The sequence below is a fragment of the Peromyscus leucopus genome, chromosome 16_21 (genome assembly GCF_004664715.2).
Source record: "Peromyscus leucopus breed LL Stock chromosome 16_21, UCI_PerLeu_2.1, whole genome shotgun sequence".
Classification (NCBI taxonomy): domain Eukaryota; kingdom Metazoa; phylum Chordata; class Mammalia; order Rodentia; family Cricetidae; genus Peromyscus; species Peromyscus leucopus.
In genome coordinates, this window is record NC_051084.1 from 34,582,327 (window position 1) to 34,593,060 (window position 10,734).

The 10,734-nt window shown below is 55.9% G+C and overlaps 1 protein-coding gene and 1 non-coding gene across 2 annotated transcripts; both read left to right on the forward strand.

Annotated features, from left to right (window-relative positions):
- The first annotated feature begins 614 nt into the window (after positions 1–614).
- On the forward strand, positions 615–5,151 carry LOC114704724 (dnaJ homolog subfamily C member 18). Its single transcript, XM_028886129.2, has 4 exons — positions 615–783; positions 1,163–1,462; positions 2,241–2,338; positions 3,364–5,151. The coding sequence occupies exons 1-4, from the start codon at positions 615–617 to the stop codon at positions 3,391–3,393; spliced, it is 597 nt and encodes a 198-aa protein (XP_028741962.1). The 3' UTR covers positions 3,394–5,151.
- On the forward strand, positions 1,675–1,747 carry Trnaa-agc. The gene has a single exon. It is a non-coding gene; the product is annotated as a tRNA-Ala (tRNA).
- Positions 5,152–10,734: the final 5,583 nt, after the last annotated feature.

Here is a 10,734-nt window from a genome sequence, read left to right on the forward strand (position 1 = left end):
AGCCCCGCCCCGGGTCAGCCAGCACAGCAGGGGACCTCAGTCCCCATCAGAGCTCTGCCTTCCCAGCCCGATCTGTGGGGTGCCCAGGCATAGCAGAAAGCTGACTGAGGTCAAGAAGGACACTGTCTCTGAGCCGGCCCCTAGGACTTTTGAGGATCATGGCTCCTCGGAAAGCACCAAAGAAGTTCTAGGACTCTCCTTGGGGCAACACACGTACACTGTCATGCATGATTTCAGAAACGTGACTCTCCACCTTTGCTGACCCTGAGAGGTCCTCTGCTCTTACAGCCTGCTTAAAGCCCTAAGGAGGAACAGGGTTTAGTCGGCCAGAGGAGGGTGCCTTACATCCTAGCTTCTACATGGAGAGCTGTGGCCCCGGATGAGTCATGTAGCCTTGGTTCCCTCATCTGTGAACTGGAACCAATAGCATCCACCTACTTGGAAGAATTAATGAGTAACGGATTTGAGATGTCTAGCTCATTGGACGTGCTCGGCATTGTTTGTTGAGTGGATACTCAATCTCAACGGCCAGTGGTTAACTTGGGGGAGTGTTAGGTGACCCTCCTCGAAGGTGTCAGTCAGTGCCCGGAACAGTAGGTTCTCAGCTTCTGCCCATGCAAGCCCAGGGCTCCAATCCCTTGGCCTGCCCCCTGCCTGAGGCCTCACCAGGCTCCCTCAGCCAGCAGGGGGCAGAGTTGGCCTCTGCGCCTACAGCAGCCCTGCTTGCCTGGAGCCTGATGCAACCCCTCCGTCGGCAGCTAGAGACAGATAAAGAATGCCAGTGTCAGTGTGTCGTTGGCTGGGGCCACCCGCCCTGGAGCAGTGGCTCCTCTTGTTGCCTGCAGATCTTGTGGCTGCAGCTTCTTCCTGACATTCGTTCCTTTTTGCTTTCTTCTTGTGGAGTTGAGAATGAACTACTCCTAACTCATGCTGACACACCATTTAGAGGCTCAGAACTCTAGGCAGGCCCTGGGCATCCATGAGCTTAGAGGCATGGAAGGCAGAGCCCACACCCTTGCCAAGACCAGCTTCCCAGACCAGCATCTCTCCTCAGGAAGGGCTTCTCTCCACATGCCCCAGTTCTCAGCAGAGCACCTAAAGGTGGAGTTTGCCACAAGCTGAACTGTTTGTGGGGGGCGGGGGCGGGGGTGGGGGTGGGGAGCACTCCGCCTTTGCTGCAGACTTTCATTTTGGGGAGCCAGCTGTTCCCGTGGCCTGTGTGGCACCTCCTGCCACTGGGCCATCCCCCTTCCAGCTGCCCACTTTGTGCCTGGTGTGTTTCTGGTCAGGTCGGTGGGCCACGTCCACAAGCGAGTCACTGACCACCTGAGCGTCGTGTACTATGTGGCAGACACCTTCTCTGAAGAATACACGGGCTCCAGCCTCAAAACAGTGGAACGGAACGTGGAAGACGATTATATCGCCAACCTCAGAAACAACTGTTGGAAGGAAAAGCAACAGAGTGAGTGCGCGTGCGTGCGTGCGTATGTGTATGCATGCCCTCGTGCATGTGCTTGCATCTGCATGCACTATATGTTATGTATGGGTGTACAAGTGTGTGTACCTGTGGATACGCGTGTGCGTTCTCGAGCATGGGAGGGTGGGGGTAGTGGTGGTGGTAGTTGGAAGGGGTGGCCAGGAATCATGCTTGAGAATAGAAAAACCCTACTCGGGTTGGGGATTTAGCTCAGTGGTAGAGCACTTGCCTAGCAAGCACAAGGCCCTGGGTTCGATCCTCAGCTCCAAAAAAAAAAGAAAAAGAAAAACTCTACTCACGTGCTACCCAACATCTGGCACTGCCCTGTGCCAGCCACTTCCCTGCCAAGACTTGAACTCCAATCCTGGGTTCCCCTGGGGCTGCAAACCCAAGGCCATTGGATGATTTCATGGAGGTCCCCATGAGTCACTAGAGCCTGTTGTAGTTACTAGAGGTGAATGTCTAAGAGACAGATTGGAACCCTTGACCACCCACTGTTCATGTCCCTGGTCTATCTGTGAGACGATGGGGCTGTGGGACAAGGACTGTGGGTTCTCTGCTGGGCAGGCCTCCCCCATGTTTTATGGGAAAGTCACCTCTCTTCCTAAGGGGGAGCTCAGCTCAGTCTCTGCTGCTCCGGGTTCTCCCGCCCTGGGAGGCCAGCCCTGCCCCAGCTCCTGGTCCTTCTTCCTGTTTCTCCAAGTGGCTCAGGCCGTGAACCTCAGGGGTCCTGGAGCCCTGAGCATGCCCCATTTCTTTGCAGAGGAAGGCTTGCTGTACCGGGCCCGTTACTTCGGGGACACAGACATGTACCACAGAGCACAGAAGATGGGCACCCCGAGCTGCAGTCGGCTGTCAGAGGTGCAGGCCTCCCTGCATGGATAGTTCTGGGCCAGCCACAGCACCCAGGTCCAAGTATGAGCCAGGACTGCTTCTCTGCTGCAACTCCTGGCAGCCTTGGCCTTGGTCATGAGCAGAGCGGGGGAGGGAGTGGGGGGGAGCCTGGTGATGATGGCAGAGACTCTCTTCACATCCTGACAGGAGGTAGCTCTGGGCACTTGGGACAACAAGCCTGTGGCAGCCCGCCAGTCACCCTGCCCTATTGACCCTGTTCTCCTGTACCCTCTTCAGGGTTCCAGGACAGGGGGTACCCAAAAGGCAGGCAGAGTGGGGACCTTGTGGTTCCTTACCTCCTCCAGTAATCAGTAATCAAGCCACCTCCCATTTCCCAAGCCTGAGCCCATCACATATTACTGGGTCTCAAACGGCCCCTCACATACGGTACCCCCACTGAAGACAGGCAAGTCCTTGGGGAGTTGAACCAGCCCATCAGCAGACAGGAGAGGTCTCTGGGCCCCTGACCACTCCCTCTCTGGTGGGATCTGAGACCCTCACCCCGGTGCCCTGCACCTGGGAGCCTGGGAGCCACGAGCATCCGGCCCCACCCAGGCATCTCCCCTGTGGTCTTGAAGAAGGGAACAAAAGGTCACAAGTTCAGGGTCAAAAGCAGCCACTGAGCACAGAAGGGGTGGGGAAAAGTGAAAGTTGCTATTACCAGGCACCCCACCCCCTCCACCCCTTCCCCTGCATGTGGGTAATGGGCTCAGTTCCCAGTGCCCGGAGCGGGTAGCCTGGCCCAAGCCCAGCGGAGTGTGGGCAGAGCCAGGAGTTTTTGGCACAGGTACCCTGCCTACCCCCTCCTTTGCCTGTGTCCCTGACCCAGAGCCAGCTGCAGGCTGCTCCGGGGCCACTCGCTAGCCCATGTCCTCTCCGGGCAGCTCATCACACTGCAGAGGACCTGGGCGGGACCAGCTGCTCGCTTGTGGGGCTGAACTGGAGGTGCCCTCCACAGCTGCCCACCTAACTGTCTCCCTCTCCTCCCCCAGACTATGAAATCCCTGGAGAACTTTTGGTGACACACACTGAGCCAAGGTGATGGACTGTATATTTAAGGAAAGACAGACACAGGAAAACAATTTAAGCGGAACTGGAGGCCGAACACCACCGCACAGCTCCCCTCTCAGCCAGTGACTGGAGAAAGCTCTTAGGACGGACAGACAGCCTGCTGCAGGCCCGCTTCCTCCCCTCCCAAGGGCTGGCAAGAAGCTCCACATCACCAGCTCCTAGGATACAGAAACCATGGCAACAAAAGTAGAATCTAAAACTCGCAGCACATGTCTGTGGGGAAGGACTGGGGGAGGGGACACCCCACTGTCTCTCCTCCCCCCCCCCTCCCAGGAGCCAGCACCAGTCACCTCACAGGAGAAGCCAGGCATAGGCATAGGCCAAGGAACAGAGAGGAGAGAATTCCCAGAGAATGTAACAGGAATGCGTATGTATGTATATATATCTATTTATATGTAAATAGACATATATAGAGATATATATATATATGTAAAGTCTTTTTTTAACTGTGCAGGGATTGGGTTAAGCTGTCCAGCTGATTTCTTCCATATTGTAGAAAATGAGGCCCGTTGGGGAAGACAGCCAGTTTTCAGCTAGACAGTAGCCGTAGCCGACGGAGTGCGGAACGTCGGGTCGGATGCTCTTCGAGTCCTCCTTAGCCCCAGCCTGGCTTCGATGGCAACAGTAATCATGGTGGTATAAATGCATAGAAAACTTCCAGAGGTCTCCAGGCTCATGGTTAGGGTACGGGGAGCAGGCGAGAAAGGTACCCCTGGAGCTAGATAGCTGGTCAGGGTCGGGCCACGTCCTCGGCCAGCCTCAGGTGGGCTCTCTGCTATGGTGCCCAGGAGCCCTGGCGGCCAGTCCCCTGCCCATACCTCTTCCCCACCCAGGTCCTCAGGTGGGTCTGCCTTACGGGGGCCACAGGGCACAGCTCCACCATTGCCAACAGGCCCCCTCTGTAAGTTGTGCACCAAGGACTCCAGAAGGCTCTTCCTCTGGGAGGTTGACCCGAGTGCAGCCCAGCTCGTGAAGAAGAAGAGCCCGTGCCTGTGGGGACCTGTCTTTATCTCCACAGTGGACTCCACCAGGCCTCTACTCACGGGATGAAGAATCCACGACAACCCGAACGGCTTTCCCCCTTCAGATGAGGAATTTTCTCAAAACAGCCATCGCTGCCAGGGGAAGGCGGGAGCTTTCATCTACTCCCACGACCACAGCGGGCCTTTGGGAACCGCCATTTCCCCGGTGTTCCTGTGGCGGCGGCGGCGGATGTGGCCGTGGCACCTGCCGTCTTCCAAAGCCTTACTTCCCCAAGCTGCCAGCCCAGAGGTGGCATCTGTCCCCCCGGGGTGTCTCTCTCTCTCTCTCTCTCTCTCTCTCTCTCTCTCTCTCTCTCTCTCTCTCTCTCTCTCTCTCTCTCTCTCTCTCTCTCAACCCCATAACAAATAGGATTCTTGCTGGTAAAGGAAGTTTGGTTAGGAATATCAAATCTGGTTTTTTTTTTAAAACAAGGTCCCACCCTGCAATGAAGTGGCCACCCTGGCCTAGAGAGATCATGAGAACTGGACGCGGGCCAGAGGACCCCACCCACAGTGGCCCTGGTGCTCTGCCTCCACCACCCCAACTGTCTGGTCTTGGTACCTGTCCCCAGAGGGCCTGAGCCACGTGCAATAAGAACATAGATCCTAAAGGATCCCCCAAGAAGCTGTATTTCTTGAATTAGAATTCTGAAATTGTACATCTATAAATATATGTTTATTATGTGATTGGCAGTGGTGGGTCTGCATCGAGCAGGGGAATGGGGCCGGGTGCACCCACCAATTGCCATTGACACCATCCAGCCTGTGCCTCAGGAGCTCCCGACAAAGGAGCCTTGGGGTTGTAGAATGTGGTGCCCCAGGCATCAGTCCTAGCCGGGACCTGCTCACCACCCCTTGACACATTGTTTTTCCTGGGCTGGGCTGGAGCCCACTCACGGCCTGGGACCTGCGGAAAATTCCCAAGTGGGTCTTGCCGTCTCTGGTCCACAGTCTTCCCTACCACAGCCTCCTCTCCCTGGGAGGTGGGAAAAGCGAACACTGAGGCAGCCTCGGGCTCCGGGGGAGGGAGCCGCAGATCTGCCGGGCCTCCCGGAGACAGGGCCGCCAGCCGTGAGTGGCGGGCCCAGGCCCCTCCCGCCGGCGCGTCAGCCAAAGGCAGGCGGGCTGCCTGGTGGTGCCACCGCGGCCCGGGAGCCCATTGGCTGTCCCCGAGCAGGGTCACCGCAGCCTGCCCCGGCCGGCAAGCTACCACTTGTTAGCTGCGCTTGGCAGAAGGGTAGAGCCAGCTTCCTAACCCCCACCCTCCCTGACTAACTAAACATCTCGGTGAGCCAGAAGGGGTGGGACGCCGTCCATCTGCAGCCAAAAAAAAAAAAAAAGAGGCTTTGAGCAGATTGCTCCACCCACTGTCAGGTGGCAAGAAAAGCCCTGCTGGGCCCCCAGGGACCTGCCCGCTATCTCCTAACCCTGCCTGCTCAGGTCCGGGACAGGAGGGGCTCCATGGGACAAGGAGCAGGCACCTGGCCTGATTTTTTCCAGACGGTCACATCACCTGGCTGTCTAGGGCAGGTGTGCATAGTGCCAACATTTGACACTGGTTCAGGACCAGCTCAGAATTCCGTGTCAGGCCTCACACCATATGGCAGAGGGAGTCAGCCCATTTTCCCAGAGCTGGAAAGAGACTTGCCAGAAGGGAGGTGATCCGTGGGTCTTCTGGAAGTGGTGTGTTTGCCTGTGTGGAGCCTATCATAACCATCACTCTGCAGACATTCACTGAAACCAAATTTACTGTGTTTGACAGGACCACGTGGGGTGGGGTGGGGTTGGATTGGGCTGGGTTTTATGAGGTAGCCTCACTGTATAGCCCTGGCTGCCATGAAACTCATAATGTAAATCAGGCTGGCTTTCCATTTGTCATAGTGAGCAGCCTCCTAACTGCATTTCCCTGGTGCTGGGAATTACGGGTAATGTATTTGGGGCCTCTTAGGATTTTGACTTCTTTGTTTTTGAGACAGGTTTCGTGTAGCCCAGGGTGGCCTCGAACTTACTATGTACCAAAGGCTGGCCTTGGCCTCCTGATCCCTCTGCCTCCACCTCCGGAGGGCTAGATTAGGCATGAACCACTCACTACTCTAGGCCAAACCCAGTCTTCAAGTGTGGTGTGAGTTCAGGAACATGGACAAGGGTGAGGAGCCATGCTTGGAGAACAGACATCAGCTGGGATGAACTGCCCAGCCAGACAGGTGTCTCACTTCAAAATGGAATGGGTATCCACCTGTTTAAAGGACTGTACCCCTCAATTGGGATCAGCCCCACAAGAAGCATAGAAAACCAGTTATTGTGCAGGGCAGCAGTGGCGCACGCCTTTAATCCCAGCACTCAGGAGGCAGAGCCAGGCGGATCTCTGTGAGTTCGAGGCCAGCCTGGTCTACAGAGCGAGATCCAGGACAGGCACCAAAACCACACAGAGAAACCCTGTCTCGAAAAACCAAAAAGAAAACTAGTTATTAATGTCGGTGTGGACTCAGCTGCCTCACACTCAAGCCTGGCTTCATACACACTGGCTGGGTAACCTTGGGCATGTCACTTATCATCCCTGTGCCTTGGTGTCCTCTTCTACACAGTGAGAAGGGCTCAGACACCGGCTCACGGGGCAGTTGTGTGGAGCAAGAGTTGGCTCACGGAATCCCTTCACACGGTGTCTGGTCACAGCGAGCTCCGTCCAGGCGTTATTTGTCCTGTCAACAAAGATTCCCTGATGGTGATGTCAAGTCTTATTCTAGACCCTGAAACCACAGAGATGACAGGACACTGCTCTTGAGGAAACGGGGAAGGCGGCGTGTGGCCGGTGGGGACAAGTCTTCTGACTGGAGCCTCTGGGATAAGAGGGTTGACACTTTCATGGTGGGGAGATTCCAGCCAGAGGGAGCAGTGCTGACAGAGGCCTGAAAGTGAGGCGGGACGAGCAGGCACAGCCAGCGAAGACTATGTAGGCCAGATCCCCAGTCTGTACTTATCACACTGGCCGTACACAGCCGTCTTGGGCAGAGAGAAAAAAAAAAAAAGTCACCAAGAATAAAAGCCCCTGAGCATTCCTGCTCCTGCCTGCCCCATATGTCCTCCCAGAAGCATCTTAGCCTTCCAGGGTGCCCTTCCTGGCCGGGGTCTGGGGGTGATGCTGTAAGGCAAAAGAGAAACCATATGGGAAGTGACTGGGGTACCATTTTCCCAAACTCCAGCAACAGGATGTTTCTGAAAGACAGGGCCCAGGCCTCCTGCCCCTTCCTAAAGGCCCAGAACACAGGCCAGTCAGGGCCAGGAGGCAGCTGCGTAGGCTTACTCATCCAGGCGACCCTGCCAAAAGCCTGAAGTTAAGGTTTTGTTTATGGAAAGGAGCATCTGGTGCCACACCTCACCCCCCCACCCCCCCACCCCCACCCTTCCCTCCCATCTGAGTTGGTCTAAACAAAGTCCCTTAGGAAGGACAGGATTGGCTGTGGTCGCTCAGATACTGGGTGAGCTTTCCTTGGGTGAGGTGCCCAGTGGAGTTGGCAACTGAGAAGGGCAAGGATCAGGCTTGGAGCTTCTGGGTGCTCGGGCTGGCAGCTTCAGTACCTTATCTAATTGTTCTCATCTTTCTGATGGCCCTGGAGAAGAAACCACAAGACACGGGGATGCTGAGGATGTCCGCCCAGGCCTTATTCCCCCATCCTGACATCACTCAGATGTCCCCCTGACCATGCCACTGGTAGTGATGGTGTCCTGGCTCCACATAGCCTGCAGGCCCTGGCACGCACACTGGAGCCTCGGTCACCTTCCTTGCCTTTTGCCTGGCTCCCTCTGTCTGCATCTTAGTGCTGCCCCTTGGCCTGCGGCTCTCGTTGGGTACCCAGCTGCTGAGATGCCCAGACGAAGTCTCCCGGCCTTCAGTGCTCAGCCTCCAGCCAGCAGCTCGCAGAGGCTGACTCCTCCAAAGGAATCTGCAGAGTTCCCAGCGGATTCCCAGTCTGTCATTCCTCCCCCGGAATGACGGACATTTGCCCTGTGCACCATCCCTTCTGTGACTACACCCATCAGCTCTGTGACGACACAGTGGGGGTCCCGGGAAGGAAGCCGAGGAAGGAACAAGGCTGGAGGGCAGAAGGGACCCCGGGGCACCGAGACAGCCGTCTGCACAGTACTTGTGCCTCGCCACCTCCTCTGCCAGGGTCACCTGTGGGCCTCTCTGCAGCCACAAACTCAGACCAAGCTGTGTCCATCTAAGGCAAAGGACCCACTGGGTGGTAGACCTCATGATAAGCAGGGGGGGGGTGTCTTTGGAGGGATCTGTCTCCTCTGCCCCACCTTCTGAGGGAAAGCAGAACCCTACTGAAAATGCCCCACAATTCCTCTTCCTAACCAAAGTCAGGACCAGGAGCCAATTGGAGGAGGGCAATGGCCAGGGAGCAGCCACTGACTCCCGGCATTCAGCCTGTGCCAGGCGGCACCACCCATGTCTGGAATCAGAAACAGTTCTGTTCTTGGCTTTCCCCAAGTGTCCTGGCCACCAGCCTCCTGGTCACCTCTGTCTGGCATGCATTACCACCTGCTGGCTCCCAGCCCATGGCCCTGTGTTCTAACACTGACCTTCTGAGCCCCAAACTTTTGTTACTGGCGGTCACAGAGAGCTGCCACCAGCCCCGCAAACACCATGCAGGGAGCAGTTGGGTCCTGTAAGGGGGTCAGCCTCCAAGGCACAGGGCCCTCCTGGAAGGCTATGGGCCTGTCTCTGCCGGGCACCTTTTTGGAGCTGAAGCAATGTGTAAAAGTCCCGAGGGATGTCAAGGTCCGGTCCCAGCAGGAACAGAAAAGCATTCGTCACTGGTACTGTTTGTAAAATTTCATCATGGTAATACCATCATCTTCCCAAGGCCTCCCCATTTATCATCTCGGCTGCCACCCTCTGTCAGCCACCAAGCTCACAGGTGTTCAGGTTCCTGGGCCCTAGTCTGACTCGGGCCCTCAGGGTCCTTAGTTCAAAGGCCAGGAGTCAGTCTTCAGAACCCCCGAGCCCAGCCTGCACCAGCTCCCTGCTGAAGTAGGGTAGGATCACAACCAGGTGATCAAATGGCCTGACCTACATCTGCCAATATTAATAGCTCTAGAGCCTGGCAGCCTGGGCTGGAACAGTCTAGGTTGAAACACAATTCGAGGAACTGTTGACTTAAGTTTGTTCCCAGACAGGCAGCTGGGAGGTGCTTGGGACCAGTTGGGATGGGGGAGGGAGGGAGAGGGAATAGGTGAGGGAAGAGAGCCCTCTGGCCTCTTCCAGCTTCTCATTCTGTGTCATGAGAACCCAGGATGGCCTGAAGACCAAATGTCACTCCAAGGTGGTGTTGATGTCAGTGCGTGTGCCCGGGCCTCTGGGTGACCTGTGCACTGGGTTATACTGGATCTGATCTGAGATCAGGCCTCCTTCTCCTTCCCCAGCCCTGCTGCCTGGCTTGCCCCAGGCTGACCAAAGCCTACATGACAGTCAGCCTTATCAATAGGACAGCCCCTCCTTCCTCCCTCCTCCATCCTTTCCTACCCTGACTTTGCATGACAACTACCCGCAGGTACTGTTACCCCAGGGACTAACGGAACCCAGAAAGCCTGAGCTGGGCCAAGTGGCCAGACTATGCCTCCAGCAGAGAACCAGGGACAAGTTACCCAGCTGGACACCCAGGGAAAGAACCCTGGAGCCCTTCTCTTGAGCTGCCAAATGAGACTCTTGAAGATGCCACGGACTCTTTTTGCCTTATGATAGATTTGGTACTGGATCTTCCCTGAGGGACTCAAGGGGCTGGTGGGCCAGCTGCTGAGTAAGGTTTGAGGTTATAGAACCAGAAGATTTCATCCCTAGGTGGGAGGTTCCAGAAACCCGGGAACGACAAGGACAGCATCTGTACCTTTCAGGCATAAGCAACTGAGTGCTAAGAGCAGCAGATTCTGAAGAGAGAGGTTTGTGGGAGTGGGACAGCGTGGAGCGTCAGCCTCCATGACACTCCCCTCCCCTGCCTGTCCTGGCTGCAGTTGGAGTTTTGATGAAGAGAGTCCACTGATTAAAAATAAATATCTAAAAAAATTTTTTTTTCAGGCAGAATCTCATGTGGCCCAGGTTGTCTTCGACTTCACTGATTTTTTTAAAATTTAAATTGACTTATCTTTTTGCGTTGGGCTTGCATCAATATAAATGTGTGTCTGGTGCCCGTGGACCTGGAATTGCAAAGGATTGTAAGCCACTTTGTGAGTGCTGAGAACAGAACCTGGGCCCTCTGCAGGAGCAAC